We start from the raw sequence: 23,064 nt of genomic DNA on the forward strand, positions 1-23,064 counted from the left end.
AATTTGCATCTAATCCACCATTGAGGGGTCCAATTTAATCTACAGTCTTAGTAAATGCAAATGCATGTGAGTAGAAAATTTTAAATTTACATTTGACGGATTGAATACAAATCCACCTCATGATCACCCCTGTGGAAATGTGGCTTAAGTAAATGGAATAAAATTATCATTCCATTGGAGATAAGGACGTACCAAATTTTGTGACATTAAATTTCCCAGAGACAAAAAAAATGAGTGCACATATTTTTGTTAAAAAATGTAGATAATAGTTTGGGAAAATGACACTTTTTCCCCATATGTTATGTGCTTATAGCACTTTTTCCCCCTGTGTTATTAAAGTGGCAGTTTTTCCCTCTGAAATGTTAAATTGACATTGTTACCCTTAAAAATAATTATTTCATTTATTTTTCTTCTCCAACAAATTATTACTTATAGGTATGGATGATCACGATTCGGTTCGAGCCTAACCAAACACTGTAGCAATCATACCGAAATACTATGGACGGTTCTGGTTACGATTCATAACCGAAAAAATAAAATTAAATAATTGTTGAACCATGAACCGAAACTTAACCACAGTCATATATATATATAGTAAAAATGATCAAACACTTATTTTGATAAATCGGTACGGTTCGGTTCCAATTTCGATTTTGAACCGCCAATCAAAACTTATTTATTTATTTATTTTTATAATTTTATTTTTAATTTAAAAATAGTCTAAATTCAACAATTATTTTATTTTATTTTTTCGGTTCTGAATCGTAACCGTAACTGTCTATACTATTTAAGTTCAATTGCTACATTGTTCGATTAGGTTCGTATCGAACTGTGATCTTCCATACATATTAGTAATAATTGCTTGGATAATAGAAATAAATAAAATGATTATTTTTAAGGGCAAAAATGTCAATTTAATATTACAAGGGAGACCACTTTTAAAATAACTGAGGGGAAAAACTATCACTTTAATAACACTGGAGGAAAAAGTGCTATAAGCACATAACAGAAGGGGAAAAAGTGTCATTTTCCCTAATAGTTTCCAATAATTTTTATAATGGGATCTAACCAATAATATTTCCATTATTGTATATCTCTGGACTACATGGATAAGAATTCTCACAAGATTTAAGATAAGATTCCCCTTCCATATATAAAACTAGGAACAATGTTATTGGAAATCCAATCTACAAGAAAAATATATTTATTTATTTTCCTATTTCCACCCAAACTTTAATCTATCTCCTCTTCAGGCTAAACTGCTTCATCTCCAGCAATTGCTTTAGGAGTATCAATTATTGGTTCTTGCTTAGTTGGAAACTTGACTAATGTCAACGACGGTGATTTATCGATCGGAGCTACTTGATCGCTGATTGATTCTGGTGAGTCTCGATCTTGTTTCTTGCCCCATAGTACCATGTATAGTCCAATGACAATCACGCCAGCTCCCAAAGCCCTATGATCAATACAATCACGAAAGATATTAGACTCGTTTAAATTATTTGCTAAGTTGGATTGTTATAAAATTATAAATTTAATCTCTTGACCTGCTAAGAAAGTATGTTTTAGTGTTTCTTTGAAGAAAATCAAGATAATGGTGGAAAATGTTTTTTTTTTTTTTTGCGTAATATAATTATAGTTAATTAAAATGTAGAAGGGAATGTTATAAGACATACTTTCCAAAGTCTAACTGCTCAGATAACATAAACGACCCCATAATTGCGACGATAATCATGCTTAATGGATTAAAGGCAGTGACGAAAACAAGTCCCTTTTCCTTCATGATTACGCCTGATAAATAATATGCAACTCCTGAACAAATTACTCCCTGCAAATAAATCATTAAAATTAATTAAATTTCTGTTAAAATTTTTGAATATATATATTTTTAAATTGTGCTTTTGATATCTGAATTATTGTAATAGCGTTTCTCAACTCTTATTTATAATTTTCTCGTTAATTGTACCCAACTTCACACCTTAATTAGTGGCCAAAAACACAAATTACAGACCTCAATTCACTTATTATTCTTAAAACTTTATATTCCTTTGCTCCCAAAGGTTGAATTCCCAACCCCAAAGGTCCCCACGTCCCGGCCCGATGCCCGACAAAACATTGAGAGATTTGCCCCCATACTGCCGCTGAAGCTAGACCTTTGCTTACTGTGCAGAAGGAGCCCCTCCCCCTCACTTTGAAAGGTTGCCCCCACATTGCCGCGGGTGAAACTCGATCTCTGATCTTTGCTCCCAAACATCACTCTTGTGACTAGTTGAGCTGCCAATGCGGGCAACTTTCTATTACTTTAATAGATTGATGCATGTCTATAACCTACATTTTTTTTATTTCTAACCATTAAGTCATCGAGTTAAAGTATGATTTGGTAGAAAAAAGAGAAACATAATATGGGAAAAATTTTATTACTACTAACTCTACTTAACTAAATTTTTTGAAAGATAACTATAAATTTTAACTAAGGATCGAAAGTAGCATTTCACTTCCTTCTCAAGGACAGAAAATAGTGACTCAATAGTAGTTTTTTTTTTTTTTTTTTTTTTTTTTAAGGTGCCAATTAGAAGAGAGAAAAGGGAGAAAAAACGGAGAAAAGAAAAAAGAGAAAAAAAGAATTTGACAAAAAAAAAAAAATATGGAGCAGCAATGAACCATCATTTCTTCACGGTGCCCGCCAGGTGGCAACTACTCTAAAGCGCCTTTCCACGCACCCGTTGGGGCGTGTAGTGCGCTCTAAGCGTGCCGTCTAACCTTTTTTTTTCTTCTGCAAAAATCAAGATTTTTGGAGTAGAAAAATTTAATGAAAAACGGGCCTGTTTACTAACGGAAAGCTGTTTTCTGTTTTCTGTTTTCTAATTTTTCAGTTTTCATTTTCTGTTTTCCATTCTCTATTTTCTGTTTAGAAAACTTGTTTACTAACACTTCTTTTTTTCAAATGTATTTTTTAGATTAACGTTATAAAATTAACATAAGTTTAATTTTGAGTGATTTTTAGACCTTATATTTAAAATATATTTTGTTTAAATAGAATAAATATATTTTTTACTTTTAAGCCCAATATATGTAAAAAAAATTTACATTTGGTATCCAAACTAATTTTTTTTTTTGTATATAACATAACTAAAAATATATCCGAACCAATAACCTATTAAGTTCATATAAAATTTAGTTTAGATAATTTTAATATTTTTGAGCTAATATTTAAAATATTTTTGGATATATTCATTTGGGCAAAAACTTGTGTGAGACCGTCTCACTATGAGACAGGTCGGGTCGGGTCGGGTCAAGATTTAAATGTAACACGTATATGCACAAATGTCATACTTATATGCTCAAATGTAATACTAATCAGAAATAAAATTTTTGTTACTTATAAGGGTAAATGTAATACTTTTAAGGGAAAATACAATACTTTTACATTTCGATTTAAAAGTATTACATTTTTCTTCAAAAGTATTATATTTGCCCTTATAAGTAATGGGCACTTGTCAACATTACTTATTATGAAAAATGTATTACTTTTTCTCTTATAAGTAACAAAAATTGTATTTTTGATTAGTGTTATATTTGAGCATATAAGTATGACATTTGCACATATAAGTATGACATTTGCATGGTGCTTTGACCCGACCCAATCCGTCTCACGAATAAAGATCCGTGAGACGGTCTCACACAAGTGTGACCCATTTATTTGAATGACATGTATATAATATTATAATTTTTATTTTAAATTCTAATATAATACTATATGTGAAATTTTGATATTCGATATCTGGACCAAACTTGTATCCGATATACCATAATTAAAAATATCCTAACCAATAATCAATTGAGTTCAATCAAAATATAAAACGTGGTATAGATTTCAATTTTTAATTTTGATAATGTGAATGATGTATAATTTTAAGCATAATAAGAAAATAAGTTATGTTTAAATAAGTAATACAAGTAGAAAAGATAGAAGATGATAACGAATGTAATCATAGTAATGAATAAATATGCAAGTAGATAATGGTGAGAATGTCGTTATAGTACAGTGACATATAGTCTAATATATGATAGATAATTCCGTTTTCCATTTAGAAAACAGTTTTTAATGGTGTTTCAGTTTTCTAGAAAATTGAAGAATTGTTTTCTGTTTTCAAAATGGAAAATTGTGCTAGTAAACATGTTTTCTGTTTTCTGTTCTCTAATTTTCCAAATTTCCAGAAAATTTGAAAAAAAATTCAGTTAGTAAATAGCACTAAGCTTCTCATTTATCTAAAAACATAACATAAGTTTTTACTGCTCTAAATATTTGGCCAAAAATTTTATTGGAGATGCTCTAAGTCATAGACAAAAAAGGAAAGTGTATTCCTTACACTATAAACATTAGCTAAGAGCGTAGTGTCCCAATGTAAGGCCCAGGCTGCCGGATTACCCCTCTCAGCCACTAAGGCTATCACAGAGGCCTGCAATGTTGCCATAGTGCATATCAAACACGTAAGAGATAGTCCAGCAGGGTATGATTTCAATGTATTTGCCTGTTAAACAAAACAAGGTAATTAGGATGAAACTAATCAATATTTTCAACAATGTATATAGTTTTTAGGAAAAATTATATTTTTCGTCCCTAAGTTATAGGGTAATTGTAGAATTCGTCCCTAAGTGTTGGTCATACTCACATTTTATCTCTAAGTTATTATTGATGTTACACTTTTTGTCCTTCTATTAATAAACATTTGGGACGAAATTTGTAATTTTAGTATAAGTTGGGAACGAAAAGTGAGCACGAAAGGATGAAAAGTGCAATGCGAATAATAATTTAGGGACGAAAAGTGAGCATTACTAATACTCAGGGACGAATTCTACAATTATCCTATAACTTATGGACAAAAAGTGTAATTTTAAAATAGAAGTGTTACCCAAAAAAATTCAAAATGTTTAACTTTCTATCCATTTTACAAAATTTAATAAATTACTTGTTGCTAATTCTGACCACCCGTTAAAGGTAATCATTTTCTAGCCCCGTGACCACCCGTTAAAGGTAATCATTTTCTAGCCCCGTCAAAGGGACAATTGATGGAGTTGGTAAGAAAGAAAGGGATTAAAAAAAAAAAAAAAAAACCAGAGCAAACTTTATGAAATTGATTTTTTTAAATAAGAAATTATAATAGCTAGGTATTTAGGTAGAATATTAAATATAGAGTTAATACCCAAGGTCCTGAAGAATTACTGGTTAAATTTTGAAAGTTAAAGGATCATGAGTGGTTAATTTGGACCACAGATAATAACAATTTGAAAGTTGAAGGACTACGTGTAATCAATTTAAAAATTTAAGATTAAATGTGACAAAATTACTATACTCGTAGGACCTAACATTAAATCATTAAATATATAACCTGAAGAATGTAGAAGCTGGCCCAGCAGAAGCAACCTGCTGCGATCATGACAGCACCTTTAATAAAATCTTGCTGGGAATGTAAAGTTGTTTGAGTTTGCATATGGTGTGTGTGTTTGGTCCAAGGCAATCCAATGTTTGGTCCTTTGACAAGAGTCATTATCATGGCTCCTCCAATGGTCACTGCTGTTCCCAAAATCTTTGCCTGGCTATGCAATTTCCTCATCTTCACTTTCTCAAGCCTGCACATTGTAAACTCTGATCTTCATCACCATCACAACTCATAGGCAAATTCATATAAAATATATAATTAAAGTGACGATCAATATCGTGCTGATTTGCATGGGATACAGTTGAAAAAGCACGTCAGTTCGTATTGAGCACTATGTATGCTGACAAATATCAACACAGGAGTAATCCCGTCCAAGATAGCTAAGGTTACAAACTTGTAACTACAAGGTCACGAGTTTGAATTTCAACATTCTTAGTTTGAACTAGTTATGGACATCTAAAATGGTTTATTTCCGTATGATCCTTTGTCCGCTATAATTAAAAGGCCAGATTTACCTAAATATTAGCATATGGTACAACCATAAAATAACTTTTTTTTTTAAATTTTTGTGGCTATTATAAGTAGATGTTCAATAACATTTTTAACCCATTTATTCTTCTAGCCTAGTAGCTAAATTAAGTACCCACTAATCGTATATAGGTCGGGTGGGCTCATTATCTAGGGGGTGTTTGGTAAATGGCCGGTAGCTGGTAGCTAATAGCTGATTGATTTAGTTGGTATTTGATAGCTGATTGTATTAACTGGTTTGACCAGTTGATTGTATTAGCTGGTTATAAAAAAGTGTTTGATAATTAACTGTTTACTATTAGCTGATTGCATGTAAAATGGCCTTTAAGGGTATGAGCATGTTATGTTATTTTGAGATTTAATTAACTATCATTCTAAAATGATTTTATTGAAAAATTATTATTACTAAAATGAATAACCCACAATCATATCATATTAATATTATTATTATTATTATTATTATTATTATTATTATTATTATAATAACAAAAATCCACCCACCCTTATGGCTGTATCCCTTCTTTTAATAAATGCCAAACCCAAAGCCCAAATCAAATCCAATCCCTAAACCCTCAGCTCTGCCCCAAATCAGAGAAGAAATAGCAAGAAGCCACAAAATGAGCGAGATCAGAGGCAAAAAGCAATCGGAAAGAAGAAGGGCGAGAAGCAATGATAGCAAGGATGAAGATGATCGATTTGGGTTAGAGTTTTTCATTGTTTTTGTTTTTTTTTTCTTTTAATTTGTGAAATACAAAATATAGTTTATGTATTTGTTGTGTGTTCAGAATGTTGAGGATGAAGACTTTCGTGATAAATTGATAGTTTTTTTCCTTTTATTATTTACTTTTAATTTGTGGGTTTAGATGTGTGTTCTTTGAGGGTTGTCCATGGCCCTCAGTGAGAGGTGGTGAAGGAGAGAAAAGAAGAATATTGCCAGTGAAAGGGGGAGAAGGGGGAGAAAAGAAGATGGGTAAATTTGTCTTTTAGAAATTAATTGTAATCAGCCATCCAAAAACGTTGCTTCACCCAGCGTTTCAAAAACTAGCTTATTGGGATGAATCAGCTGGAGGAAAAAGCCATTAGCCAAACACTCATTTCAGCTGATTGACTAAGTCAAAAAGCTAAAAATGGTCAAAGCAGCCAAAAATTGGCTGATAAGCCAATAACCAAACACCCCCTAGTGATTTTAATTCTAGACATCGCTAGTTTCCCGTTTCATAATTTTTTTTTTTGTTTTTATATGTTTTTATTCTTAAAATTTTACTTACTGTACTGGTATTTGTATTAAAGATGCATCCAAATGTAATTCTAATTGATCAAACATTTCTAAAATAATTAAAACTAATGGATCATGCAAAAAAAATTGAAAAAAAGATGGCCAGATATATCTAAATTAAAACTAATCTATTTTAGTCTCTTAATGCATTGTTAAAGAAACATATATAAAGTCGTGATTATTTAAGTACAAGATCAATATTCTACACACCTAGTCAATTCTTGTCCTCATTAAGAGTTGGAGGTTATTGTGTAATAGGCTATACGTAATTATTACTATATTGATGTGTAAAAACTGATAATCAGTACATTGATGGTATCATCAGTAAAAATGTACCTCAGGATCCAAGCCAAAATAAAAGTAATGGCTGGGAGAAGATTGCACAATGCTGTTGTAAAAGTTGCCGTTGTGTATTTCATCCCTATGAAATGCAAATTCATGTCGATAACAGGCCTGCATACAATAATAATAATATTTTCATTTCAAAGGCAACTCCAACTAAATTGATAGTATTGTTTGCTTAGTAACTAATTGTTACTCCCTTTATCCCATTTTACATATCCTATTTATTATTCATTGGTGAAATCAACTCTTTTTTTATTGCTTATTTTCTTTAATAATTTTTTATTATTTTTAAATGTAATTTTTTGTGTTTAATAGTACTTTTAATGTAGTTTCTAAATATATAAATTTTATGTATTAATGCGAAACTTAATATTATGAAAAAATTAGATTAAAAATAACTTCAGTCAAGACTCGTTAAACGAATCAGACAACCAAAATGGGACGGATGTAGTATATCATGGACCAAGGTTCATATTACATTGTGAACCTGATTCAAAAATGATGTATATGCAGTTAACATATTCTGTATCGGCCTGCAATTAACAATTTCTTCTTCTGCAATTAACAATTTCTTCTGTAAACAAATTGAAGGCAAATGAAATAGTAATTACAGACACATATAATAATATGATAACTACAGACACATAAATTGTTAACGGTAGGTATATACTATATTAATTGCAGACACATAAATGTTGTTAACATTTATGTGTCTGCAGTTAACATATTATGTACATGCAATTAACAGTTTATGTGTATGTAGTTATCATGTATGTGTATGTAATTACTATATGTGATGTTGCCTTCAATTTGTTTACAGGTAAAGAAACGATTAACTGTCAAGTACAGAATAAATGTGTCTACTGGTCCATAGTGCAAGGTAGACTATGGTTCATGTTTTAATTTGTCTTTGGTAATCACAAGTTTCAAGTCTGACTTTGTGCGGGAGACTTTAGGGACCAAAATGACAGAATAATTATGAGAGACGACCAAAAAATGTTTTTTTTTTCCATTAATAATAAGATACATACTCTAATAAAGCAAGGGCCATTATCTTGAAGAAAATGGAAACTGTCATCTTAGGCCATATTTTCCTGCATAAAAAACCAATACACTATGAGACATACAAACTCAATGTGTGTATATATTTAAGAACTTTATTCTTCTTAAATATACGAAGATGATGACCTGAGTACCTTTCAAATGCGACGGCAAAAGGAGCGAAGAGGACGGCAGCAAAGACATTCCGGTAGACTGCGTAAGTGAAGGGGCTCATGCCTTCATTGAGAGCAGACTTGGCAACAATAGCCATGCCTGCATACCCAAACTGCAAGAAGATGACAGCCAAATATGGCTTTACCAACTTTAAGAATTTAACTAAATTGGCTATTGCCATCTTGCTTTCTGCTGTTATTTGGTTTTGTTTATGTATAGTAGTGTGTTGTTCCCTTTGGGCTGTTGATATGATGATCCCTCCTCTCTATTTATAGGAGTTAAAACAGTTGCCAAACATCTCAATGTATGAGTATTGTGGGCAAGTTGCAATAATATCTCATTATTGCCTATCATTGGTCGATCATTTCAGACCATAAACAGGAGAGCTAAGATAAATAGCTAAATGGACTAAATTATCAGCTAAAGAGTTGGTTTGCAGGTATATATATGTGTGACATATTGCACAATATTAGCAAAATTGGCATTTGAAGGTTGTGAAAATTGACATATTCCAAATGTAGTTTTTTTTTTTTTTTTTTTTGGTTATATCAATCAGTTGTGAAAATTATAGATCATGTTGGACAATAACGTTTCAATATGTTTTTTAGCAAAGAGATGTTATGGTAAAAGGTATTGGAAAATTTGGTATTGTAAGTAATTGATGCTATTTTAATTTGGTAATTTGCCTGGTCTATATTAAACAATATTGAGACAGATTTGGCTTCCTGTAGTGGTCCAAATCCAATAACCCAAGTTTATAGGTATGGCAAATCAATTGTTGTACCATGGACCAGGATTCTCTTGGTAGGATGTTAATTAGGCAAGCATGCTTGATTTCGGACTTTCGGGCTTATCGATTTGTGTTAATCCTTTTTTATTTTATGGGGTTCAAAATTCTTAGCTATAACCTTAAAATCTCGAGATGTTGGATTTATCAGGTAGACTCAACTAATTACATTTTCAAATTAACCTTCTAAATTTTCAATTTTAATAAACTAGAGCATTTACGATAAAATAGATATAAATTTATACATTAATCATCAATCTAAACCTCCATTTTCAAATTCTAACTAAAAATAATTAATAGACTCACACTATAATATACTCCCCTTGTCTCATTTTACCTGTCATGTTTACTATTTGTAATATGTACATACTTTATTAACTACAAGTACATAATATGTTAATATTATATTATATATATATACCATGGATTAAGGTTCCACCTTGCATTGTGGACCATAGTCCAAAATGACATTCAAATTACGTAGATGCATTTAACATATTATTTATCTTCAATTAATATATTATATATATGCAAATAAATTGAATATACATAGTTTATTAACTATCGTCTTTAGGTACATAATATGCTAACTGCAATATATATGTTATAGGTATATAATTTATTAACTGCAAGTACATAATAAGTTAATTGCAAATACATAATAAGTTAACTACATATACATAATATGCTAATTTTTGTAGGTGCATAATTTATTAACTAAAAATACATAATATATAAAATGCAAGCACATAATTTAAATGTAGTTTCAGACCATGTTAGTATATGAACGATTGTACTTAGATTTTGATGATGTTAATATTGTATTATGGCTTTAGATACCCAATTATTTTATTGCTTGTATTCAGCTAGGTATCTTCTGTCTAGGCCGAAAACTTAAGAATTATTTGTATTTCAGCTTGAAGCTTACCAGCTCATCGTGTCAGCTGGATGCTAACAAAGCCAAAGCATTAGCTATAGTGAATAAGTATAGTAAATTAGCTGAGTGATCGAATTAGTGGAGCAGATCAACATAGCACGCAGAAAAGCAGAGTGCCTATTGCCATACCTATTGAGATTATTGCTATTGTTGTAGTGCTGTGCAAACAAATTCAAGAAGAGGGAATCAAAGCTAACCATGCAAGTTCATACATAAAGCAAATTTTGAGCTTAAAAGTGAATTATTCAGATTTACAGCCCATCTCGTTTGTGAAGGCAAACAAAACAATCGCATTTTGAAATTATGGTTGGAGATCTATTGCTCAAGGCAACTCCGTGGCTGACCCATAGAGTAGAAGATCAAGTGTTGAAGATTGGAGGGGACATCCAAATTGAATGAACACTGCTATGATTAAAGTTGTTTGTGATAAACTATGATTGGTTTTACTTGTATTTTGTGACAAAGAATACTAGTGAAAACCTCTTTGAACGTTAAGGAGAAGAATATGTTCTTAAGTTCACATCACTGTAGCATTAGATGGTATGTACTACAATTTTCACTTCACCTTAAAAAATTGCTTTGCTCTATGATTGGAATTATTAAGACCCTTTTGCCATTATTTGGGTGTTCCTTAATGTTTTCAAGTCACCAGCTTGCAATGAAGCACATGTTATGAAATTGTGACTTTTTGGTCTTGGTTTTTAGTGAAAGTGTTACACATGACACTTTTCAGAGGTTTTTGTTAAGTTGGGAAAAAGTTACTCCTGGATTGATGCTCATGATAACCTTTGACTAGTCTCAGGTTTTTTATTTTTTTGGTTAAACTTTGTTTAGAGTATGAACTAATAATTCAATTTGTGGGCAATTATGAGGCTGTTTTATTTATGAACTTTTTTCTAGTAGAAAGCTGAGCAAAACAGAGGAGTTGCGTAATACTGGTTCCATTCCTAAGTTATTGCTGTTAGTTTTTTACTTAAATGTTTGATTTATAGTATTTAAGTAACTATAGTTCTATTATCTTCTGGTGATGGAAAAATTCATTTTCATTTGCCCTTTGCTACTTCCAGATTAATAGCGCCTCTTAAGTGCTACACCTGCTTTTAATCAACATATCCTAGGATTTGGTGCTTCTCTCAACCCCTTGATGCCAAACTTGATATTCTTTATCCAAATTATCTCCTAATGGACTACTATCACTGGCATTTTTACTGTGCTTTGGACATCCTCAATAAATTTTCCTATGTGGTGAGTTTTGATATTCTATGCCCTTTCTTTGTACCTGATAATTTAGTCGGATAAAACTAATGTCAGTAATGTGTGACCATTAGCTTGCTATGCTTGCACTTCATATATTTGCACCAAATGAAGTAGAAAGTTTGAAATGGTTTTGGTTCCCTTAGGATAGATGCCTGGTTTGGATTTCCATTTGTCTTGTTGACATGCTGTTTTTCAATTCTTTCACTATGATGTACAAATGTACTGCTAATCTTGGAAAATTGTATTCATTTTGTAATCTTTAGCATTGAGAAGTGAATAACCTTAACCAAAAAGTTGGGAAGTGATAAACTTGGTGCTATCTTTAACACTCTTTTTACTAGCAACTTGAATACACAACACTTCAAAGACGAATGTTTTTTAAAACCGTTGTCTTTGTTTATTTATTTTTTTTTTATTAATGTCTTCTAGTTTCACCAGCATGGTATATCTGTGAGCAGAAAATGGCAGATTGTAAAAGTAGTACATGAGGTTAAAGCATGCATATGATGTTATATAAATAGTGGAGAAGGAATATCTCCTGTCAGACTACTGTAAATAGGTTTTAGGTATGAAATATCTCCCTGATAATAGAGAATATATAGTATTTCTTTCATCATTTGTGATTTATAGAGTTGTCTCCTTTGATTTTGCAACAGAGTGAGAAACTTCCTTTGTTAATTTATCTTAAAGCACTGATGTTTAGGTCATCATTCCTTACTTTTATAATGCAATATAATTGTCTTCTTAAAACTTCCTATATATGGTTGGTTTCTATTGTGAATATGTTGTTGTAGTTTAAATATAAATATTTATATTATGGATGTATTGTTGTGGATGGTTATTAGTTAATTAAGATATATTATTATTGATGGATGGATTGAATTGAATAATATTGATTGAATGGATTGTGCCCAGAGCATATAAAATTAGAAACTCAACTTGACCATGTATAGATTTGTATTTCATATATATACATGTTCATGTACAAATACAACAAAAACTCAAAGGAGAAAGCTGGAGCTAATAATACATCCCAAGTCTATGAGATTGATTTTGATACATCATAAGAGGAGAGACTATTTTTTCCTTACCCTTTCTTACACACTAAAAAGGCATAAAAGTAGAGATTTAATTTCTTGCTTGGAAATCTATCTAAGTTTAGTTTATGCTTCTGACCTCTTGGTACTTCAATTCAGACTAAATTGCTTCATCTCCGGCTGTCTGGCAACAACTACTGTAGTAGTATCATGTTTCTTGCCCCATATTACCATGTATAATCCAACCATAGTCCCGATGGCTCCCAAAGCCCTATGATATGCGGAACACATAAATTCAAGTGATATGATGAGTTGAACACATAATTGTATAGCTAATTTTTTTTTAAGTTTGAACCCGAAACTTAAGGGTAATCACCCCTCCTACCTTGAGAACAGGTATATGAAATAAACTGCGAGATATGTCTCAATTGACCGACTGTTCTAATGCATTATTTCACCTTTTAAAAAAAAGTTTTAGATGATGAGGGACAGTCCTAAACTACCATTATATTATAATAATCAATAATAACATAAATTGACAATATTTCCGGCAATAAAGTGGCCTTAGAACGGTCGCCGGTGAATCAATGGAGGAGAAGGCTACACGTGGGTTGCCTTCTCCTCATTGATTGACCGGCGACCGGTTACCGGTCACTTTATTGCTGAAAATATCGCCGGAATTGGGCAGAATGTTGATAAGAATACTAGTGACATGTGATAGCAAGTCACTAATAGATTTTTGGACTTCATTGCACCAAAATACAATGTTGATGAGTTTAATTGCTACTTTAATATAATAGATTTTATTGCACCACCGATACTCTAAGTATATTCTGGCGCATCGGCACCACGAACCCGACCAGGCCACTTCTCATCCACAATCAAAATTAAAAATGAGCTCGCGAGGCCATCATATATACTCCCTTGTGTTTACGGTTCTCGCAACATAGAGAGTAGGTGGCTACTGATAGGATTGTAGGGCAACTCCCTCGACCTACGGGGCTCACTAAAAGCAATTCCCGAGCATAATGACCTTCCCGGTCTCATTAGACTTTCGAGTCTCCTAGTGTCCCTCCACTTGGGACTCTGGGATCATAAACTAAGCGCAAAAGGGGAAAATTGCCCCGTTTATACAATTTTCAATTTTCTAAACCTATCATAATGATGAATGTGGTAATCAAGATTAACCAAACACGATCAGCCAAAAACGATATTGGAACCGGGTAACCTAGGTCGGGGTTTGACCAAGATCAAACTAGCTACGACAAGTTAGGCCGAGTAAAGGGCGTTGGGAAAAATGTTTCAACTTATGATCGTTAAAGATCACTAGAGGTCCTTTAGACCGTGAATAAATCCAATCCCTTGATTGGTAAGAATTGATCATCAAATCTCTTTAAAAACCTGATCTCTTGATTGGTAAGATTCAACCTCTCAATCATCTTGCAAATCCGATTCCTAGATCGATAGAATTCAGATGACCCTTGTAGTCCAAGAAATGACAATTAAGGTTGTGCTCTTTTTTCCTTAGCTAAGATTTCTTCCCACTAGGTTTTTTCTTAGTCTAATGTTTTTAACAAGGCAACCGGCGCAAGTTACGGACTATATGGTCAGTTTTTCCAGCTCAAACCCTTCCTCATTAGCTTGACATCAAGGCACGGACTGAGTGGCTACTTGATAGGAAATATACCCTGGATATACCGCCCTACATATTTTGTACATTTATTCGGTATCGGGTACGGATCTAGGTGCATATATAAAGGGCCCTAGCCCTTCAATGAAGGGGGTTTTTGGGCTTTTGCTCTCTCTTTAAAATAGACTTCTCCTCTACTCCCTAGAACTTTTGCAAAGAATGAATAAGAAAAGCTCCCTGAGGTCAATTTCTCCCATTTTCCTCTCTATTTCCATGCATTTTAACAGATACATAACATATACTACATGAATTTTCTTTATCAGATATACTTTGAAACACTTATATAAATATAAAGATGAGACATTAGCCTATTCGCTCAATGTGCGTGAAAAACTAATATAAAAAAAACAGTGTGGAATCACATCGAAATTTAAAAGATGCGGTTCAGCTCGGAAAATTCTACAAGGTGTGAATTGTAAACTCCCAATATATATAAACTCCCTGAGCTAGCTCCCTTAGCTATCTGCGTTACATTAGTTTTTGCTTTTTTTTTGTTTTGTTTTGTTTTTGAGTCTTTTGGTTTCTTCCCTGAGAAGGCAAACAAAGTCATTACATTGTTTACTGCTTTCTCCATTTCCCATTTACAGGATGCTATTGATTTTTAATATTACCTATTATTATTGGTTATATTTGTAGATATGGAGGATGAAAAAAGGTTAAATGAACCCCAAGGTGGATATGGTATTTCAATCCAAAGAAGAAGTTTTTACATTTTATACAAATTATGCAAAGAAAAAGGAACTTGGTGTAGTAATACCACAAAAGCTAATAAGGAAACTCACATCTCACCGCGAATTCATAAAAACTCTCAAATTCCTAAGACTTCGAACTTAGAGTTATCAAAACTCAATAAACTCATGTTTCCAAATCTTCATTACTTAGACTCCAATAGTCAAGCTCCTATGTCCTAAGGTCAACCTAGGCTCTTAAAGTCCAAGTCCAATCCTTAAATCCTAAGACTCTAGCCTAGGCTCTGATACCAACTGTAACACCCCCAATTTCTAATACAGGATTAAACCTAAATAAATAATATTTCTCGCTAACCATTCTGAAAATAAATGCGGAAGCGAAATCAAAACTTACACTATGGTGTGTCACGCCACGCTTGGGCTATCATCCAAGCCCAAAGGCACAGGCTAACAGGGTTCTATTCAACTACAAATCCACAACATTAAACAACCAGATAAACTAGTCCACAATCTTTACAACTCAACTTCTCAATTCTAATATACAGGTTAACTACACTTCTATAATTCAATTTCTAAAACAGAAGGTCTATACCAAATTCAACTACAAGGCATACGAACTCTACGTCGCGCTCTCAAAACAAGCCACCTATTCCAGAGTCCTAAAAACAATAAGGGTTGGAAAACACAAACAAATAGAATTAGCATAAAATGTTAAGTAAGCTCTACTCCGCCCTGTAAAATAATACATTTATAGTTTGAAAAATAGATATATTTTATAAATAGATTTTTATACTTAAGTAGACCGTACTATAGAAGTCATTTAGCAAAAGCTTAAAAGAATATTACCAAAATAACTTTCCATCAAATGTAGTGGTTTTCAAGATATTTAACTCAACATTCAAAAGTAAGTAAGATGTACACTTTCTCAAATATAATAATAGATACGTTGAAGCAATATACTAATTTTATAAACCATCACTACTAATTCTCAAAGTATCATAAACAAGGAGGATTTTCAAAGGTAGAATAGTCTTTATAGCAACTCTCAACCCACAATTATTTCAAATACATAACATTTCCAAAGGTCATGTTTAGTTTATATAATATAAGTACGGAGGAATACAATTTCTTATTTGCTCATAAACATTTCTCGAATAAAATATAGATATGGAGGAACCAATAAAACCATATACATAGTTCATCATATAATCATTTCAAGTATAGACTTTCTCATTAGTCATTTTAGAAATCATATATATATCAATAATCATTAATAGGGAGGAATTCAAATCATGTTTCTCAAATCACTTCTTCAAGCATCACCTATACATATGGAATCAACCACATCTCAATAGTGGGAATATAGATCTCTGTCATAAACAGTACTAAGTATATAAATAAATAATTATGTTTAGTAATAATATGGAGGAAACTAAATCTCAGCAACGGGAGGAAGGGATCATCACCGCAGCGATGTCCAACAAGGAACAGTAACTCTCTACTGAACCCAAAACTACTCCCACTTAATCTCAACAAAGGGAAGAAGGGATCATCACCGCAGCGATGTCCAACAAGGAACAGTAAGAAGGGATCATCACCGCAGCGATGTCCAACAAGGAACAGTAACTCTCTATCATCACCGCAGCGATGTCCAACAAGGAACAGTAACTCTCTACTGAACCCAAAACTGCTCCCACTTAATCTCAACAAAGGGAGGAAGGGATCATCATCGCAGCGATGTCCAACAAGGAACAGTAACTCTCTACTGAACGCCAAACTGCTCCCACTTAATCTCACGTGAAATCAGGAAGGTTGTCTTAAGTGTGCACACCCCCTAATTGGAATTCCAAGCCCAGCGAGTAATAGCTCCAGCCCTAGTAAAATAAATTTCAGCCGAAGGGACCGCAGCCCAATCAGGTCCTCCAAAATACATACATTTTTACTTATTTATTTCAAAATAGCATACGTCCTACAAAATAGATTTTCATAAATATTCTCATTGCCCGCAGGCCAGTAAAAATATAATTTTTCTCAAAGGCACGTAGGGTGTATAACCCACTAATATACATACCAACCAAAATAAGGTTTATTTCCAAAGATAAATATAGCTTCACTACTTTCCATACACTTAGATTTTCAAATACAATTTCTCAACATAGGAGTTCTCACAGAACTCTATAAAAAGTGGTCATAGATTATACGCTTCCAAAAAAAAATATAGTTTCAACTCATATAATTCCATAGTATTCAATCATGTACATATATACACATGTATATAGGTTTGTAAGTCACAAATGGAACATCCAAAATAAATACATCATGCTATTTATCACACTTCTAAATTCAAACACACTTTCAAAACAATTTAAGGACATAAATAAGATAAATAGCACTTTTAATAGGGCAAAGTAATTTGAATGGACATAGAAACTTACCTCGAACTATGTTTCAAAAGCAAGCATCCAATCTAAGGCTCAACTCTTAGACTAGTCACTTTAACGAGGAACCTAAGAACCAATTAGACCTCCATTCACTTACCAATACTACTATTATGAATAATAGTATTAATCCATATCATTATACCATTATCGTCTAATGATTAATCCATCATTACCCATCATTCAATTAATCGCTAGTCAATAATCTTGAATATTCCTCATAAATTTTAGCCACTATCCTTAACAAATAATCATCATTAATCATTATAGCATCATTACCATCATTATCCAATTATATATCCTTCGACCATCCTTATGATATTATCATTAAACCATAGCACCCTCATCATGCCTTATAATTCATAAGTATCACCACAATTTCCTACTAATCATTATCATCCATAGTCTAATTATTACTTAGTATCCATAACTCATAATTAGCCCATCAACATTCGTAATCATCAATCCAACTTCATCATTATATAATAATCACGTAATCATGATCCCTTAACCCATTATCAGTGTCAGTAATTACCATTATTAGAAATTGAGTCTAATTATCCACTAATTAAAGTTGCATCATGCACTTCATTATCATCATACAGTAATATGCATCCTCACCTATAATCATCAATTAGCTCAACAACAACATAGTAACATCACCATCATCAATAACATTATCCATTATCCCATCATCCTCATTTAACTCCATCATTAGCAGTAACTTCCCCATTAGCAAATCATATAAACAGAACACTTCGACAACAACAATATTAACATCAACATCATCAGATCATTATCAACTTTAAAATTCATCATTAGTCCATTACTAACAACAATCATAGCATTAATCATAAATTTAATCACTAATTACCTCATAATCCATGCTTAATCCATCTAATCCATGTTTAATCTGCCGAAGCTCCCTCTGTTCTGTCCAGAGCTTCTCCGAGTCACCGCCGCTGCCCTACCACGCCGGAAACAGAGGAAGCCATCGTGGACCTACTGGTTCGCCTTCCCGTTCGCCGCCGTCGAAGCAAGAAGTGGGGGAGAGGAAGGGCGATGGTTGCTAGTTGCTGCTTGGCGCGTCTCCGATCTGCTGCTCGCCGGAGCTGGTCTGCCACGGTCGCTGGTCTTCTAATCCTACGAGAGAGAGAAGAGAGGGATGCAGAAAAGCTAGAGAGACTAGGGCTACTGGTTGGGTTTTGACAAAAATGAACTTCTAGGAGGAAAATGATGAATATATGCATGTATACCTAGGGTTAAAATTATTTTGGACTTGGGCTCGAATAAATTAGGCCAAAGAGGAACTATTTAGGCTCAGAAAATTAAATAATTTGGGCCAGTAAATTGGATCATGAATATTTTTGGATTCAAACTTAAGCTTAAAACAATGATATAATGTTCACAGGTTCATCTCAGATAAACTTTTAAGTCAAAATTTTGATAAATAAATTTATCCCCTAAATAGGGCTTTTAAAATCATAAATAAATATAAAAATATTTCGTACCAAATCATTTAAAATAAACAGTTTGATAAATAAATTTATCCCCTAAATAGGGCTTATAAAAATTTCTTTTACATATAAAATTTTATTTTAAAAGCTTTGTAAAATAGGAGTTTATTTTAGATGATTTTCGGATAAATAAATTTATAAAGAATAAAATAATTTATTTGAACTTTAAAACAATAATAATTCGTTTTTAAAAGTATTTGGATTAAAATATTTAAAATTAAAAAACAGATTTTATTCTAAAAAATATTTTATTGAAATAAGAATTGTTTATCACAACAATTTATAATAAACAACTTCAAATAATTTTGATAATTATTGATTTATATAAAAAATAAAAAATAATAAAAAAAAGATGGCTTTCAGTTCCCCATTAAAAGGGGGCAATCCGTGAGGAATTAGGGCGGTTTGGGAATTGGGATCCCGTGAATTTCCATCAGTCTCCGGTGATTTATCATCATCATCCTCTCAATCTCAGTGAATTTCCATCAGTCTCCGGTGATTTATCATCATCATCCTCTCAATGTCAGTCATGGATAATGGTAACGCATTGCCTGAGGAGGTCGCACCGGCGGATTTGGGAAGGAGCTGCGTTCGTTCCACTACTCTGCTTCGTCCAATTGCTGTTCTTCGTCCTCCCACCTCCCACTACTCTCGTCCTCCTACCTCCTACTATTCTCGTCCTCCCACCGGCGCTTCTATGGGGTTGCCTCCGACGCTCCGTCCTGCCACTGTTCTTCATCAGCCGGGTCTGAGCAGCAACATGTGGGCTCTTATGGTGAGGAATTTGGTTCGTCCTCTCACCTCCTACCACTCTCCCAATCGCCCGATTTCTATGGAGTTGCCTCCGACGATCCCTGCTGCTGCTGCTGCCACGGTTCATGAGGTGGGTCCGGGCAACATCCCTCCTCCTGCTGCTGCTGAGGCTGGTACGAGCAACATGTGGGTTGTTAAAGTGGAATATATGGGTGACATTTTGAGGGTCCGTCTGCCCCTTCCACTCCTAAAGGAATTGAAAGCCGCAGTCTCAAGCAGAAGGAGACACTTAAAGGGAAGACGAACTGTCCTTAAGTTCCTCTATAAGGACCAGGAAGGAGACATGATTGTAATAGCATGTGATGAAGACCTACAATTATGTTTCAAATATTTCAAGACACTGAATCAAACAGTTAGATTGTCACTTGTGGCAATTTATCACTAAAGTTGAATTAGAACATTTGAAATAGTTTATTTGTTATGCATTAGAAATAGGGAAAAATCCAGTTTTTGGTGTGCAATTTACTTACTATGCGGTTGGAACTTTTACTATGCGGTTGGAATTTAGGCCTCTGATTTACTTTGTTATTGAAGGTGGAATTCTCTTGTATTCATTTCGTTTGATTTCTGCTCTTCGTTTTACAATATCTTCTTATCTAATTTTGTAATATATATATATATATATATATATATATATATATATATATATAAACTTTTATAATTGCTCAAATTATCTTTCTTGTTCCTGTCTGACTAATGTTTCATGTTTTCAAATTTTTGTTTTCCTGAATCAATTTTTGCCTTAAAAAAATGAATATTGAGGGCTGGCCTTCCATAAGAGGAAAGCCAGGTATGATCTTTTGGTAGGGAAGGCATATTCCATAATCTTAAATTGCAGTTATAAGTTCTACTGTGTGGGTTCTTGATGTGTTTGACTTGTGAAAACAGTAGATTTTAAGTTATAATATATACATTTGCTATTACGTTTATTTTGATGCAATACCAATGATCATGATCTGTAGTGTTCTTTTTGAGTCTTTTCGGTATGCTACTGTAAAGATAGTTGCATTGATTACTTCGGGTATATAATACTATTTACATTTACCCAAAAAAAAAAGAAGAAATTGCATGCCTTGGATGTTCTTTCTGAGTTTGATGGTAAAATGTGTCTTCTAAATTTATCCAATGGGTAGTTCTTATGGTGTTCTGTATGACTAATAAGTCACATACTCCTGATTCCTATCTGCAAAAGGATTTCAAGTTGTTGAATGGTAATGAATTAAAATGATGATATGCTGTCTTATAAAGGATGTTAATATGAGATAGAACTCACAATTTGCAGCTCATCATTACCTTTTAATGGTGCTATTTTGAAGTTTTTTGTGATTGTAATTGCTTTCAGATTACTAAACCACAAGCTGTTATGGGGTTGGGATGAGATAGAACATCTGCAAATATATCTACAACTTGACACACTTGCTAATTTAAAAAATAAAAATAAAAATTAAAGCTCTCTCACCCTCTTTGATATGGGGTTGGGATGAGCAAACCTCCTCAACTGCAATCAAAGATGGTTTCAAATATATAATGAAACTGAAGATTCCCTTGAATATGTCCCAAGCAGCAAGCTAGAGTAAATTGCTTATTTCCTTCATTCCTTGTGCAGCAATATGAATGGCTTATTAATATAAACCATTGGAGATGGTCAAGTCTGATTGGACAGCAATCAGAAAATCTCCACCATGGGCTATTGATTCTTGGGGTTTAGGTGAGCATCTACCCAATTTTGTTATAGATTCAGCAGAAACCTATTGTATATCGGCAGTAACAGACATGAATGCTTCCCTGGTTAAGCCATAGAAAATGGTGAATTATTTTGAAATCATAAATTGTATGGGAACTGGTTTATACATTCAGCACTGTTTACTTTTAGTTTATGTTTTGCATATTTTCCTTTTCATCTAAACTAAAACTATTCTATCCGAGTCTTAATCGAACCTCATTTAGGGGCAACTCTCCATAATGCATTGCTAAAGAAAATATATTATTTTAACTTGAAAGCTAACCAAGATAAAATATTTATTTGCATAGAGAATAAGTATAAAACGAAGTAATGGATTAAGTAATAGACAATGATAAAGGAGAGGATTTATATCAAATAGCAATGTATAGATGCTTCTTGGTGTTCTAAGCAGTGGCGGAGCCACATGTGAGCTGCAGGCCGGGGGCCTTGGTCCCCCCTGCCAAAATATTTTTTTGTATTAACAATGTAGTAAATTTTTTTTGGCCCCCCTCACCAAATATTTACTATTTTTCCCCCTCCAAGCAAACTTGTAGAGTGAGCTTTATATTATTTACTTTTTGACTTTCAATCCCAATTCTCAAACCATCTAAATCAGATTGCAGTAGAACATAGCTCACAGCATAGTTCGGACGCCCTTCGCATTAATCGCATGTTCTTCTCATCTTCTTCAATCTTCAAGCTGCAAATGTACATGTGTAATTTTCCATTTCTTGAATGCATTTATAGTTTTTAAAGCATTTGAATTTTTGTAGTTCTGGACAACACTCAAGCTTGATACAAATAAAGAATTAAATAGAGAATTGTTAGAAGATGGTAATGGGAAATTGAACCCAAACATCTATTTGGGAAGACTATTTGATAATAAGACAACACTACATTTTACTTGAACATTTTGAACATGTGCGACAACTTTCTGATTTAGAACACTAGAAAGTATTTATGATCTATGCCAATAATTGGTGAATACAAGAAAGTCGAACATATATACTCTTATGTTCAGAGTAGTAACTCTTATTCTCACACTTCCAATATCTACAACTACTACAGAACAAATGATTTTTTTTTTTTGCCATGAATATGGTCAAGACTACACTTCGTAACAAGATGGAAGATGAATTTCGTAATGACTGTTTGTTAGTATATATTGAAAAACAAATTGCAAAACAATTTAGTAGTATAGATTCAATTATAAATGATTTTCGTGACATGCAAATAAGACGTTTAAATTTTAATAGATTTGTAATATAATGATGTATTTTGGAATATATTAAATGAATATTAATGTATTTTATTATTATGTCTGAAATTATTATTAGCCCTCCGCACCAACAAATCCTTGCTCTGCCACTG

The 23,064-nt window shown here is 32.9% G+C and overlaps 1 protein-coding gene across 1 annotated transcript; it reads right to left on the reverse strand.

The window, feature by feature from the left end:
* Window positions 1–1,254: 1,254 nt before the first annotated feature.
* Window positions 1,255–8,986, reverse strand: LOC116019674 (WAT1-related protein At2g39510-like). Its single transcript, XM_031259966.1, has 7 exons — window positions 8,787–8,986; window positions 8,622–8,684; window positions 7,582–7,698; window positions 5,391–5,631; window positions 4,371–4,532; window positions 1,677–1,828; window positions 1,255–1,456 (listed from the first exon to the last, which is right to left on the reverse strand). The coding sequence occupies exons 1-7, from the start codon at window positions 8,984–8,986 to the stop codon at window positions 1,255–1,257; spliced, it is 1,137 nt and encodes a 378-aa protein (XP_031115826.1).
* Window positions 8,987–23,064: the final 14,078 nt, after the last annotated feature.

The sequence above is a fragment of the Ipomoea triloba genome, chromosome 5, assembly GCF_003576645.1.
Source record: "Ipomoea triloba cultivar NCNSP0323 chromosome 5, ASM357664v1".
Taxonomy (NCBI): Eukaryota; Viridiplantae; Streptophyta; class Magnoliopsida; order Solanales; family Convolvulaceae; genus Ipomoea; species Ipomoea triloba.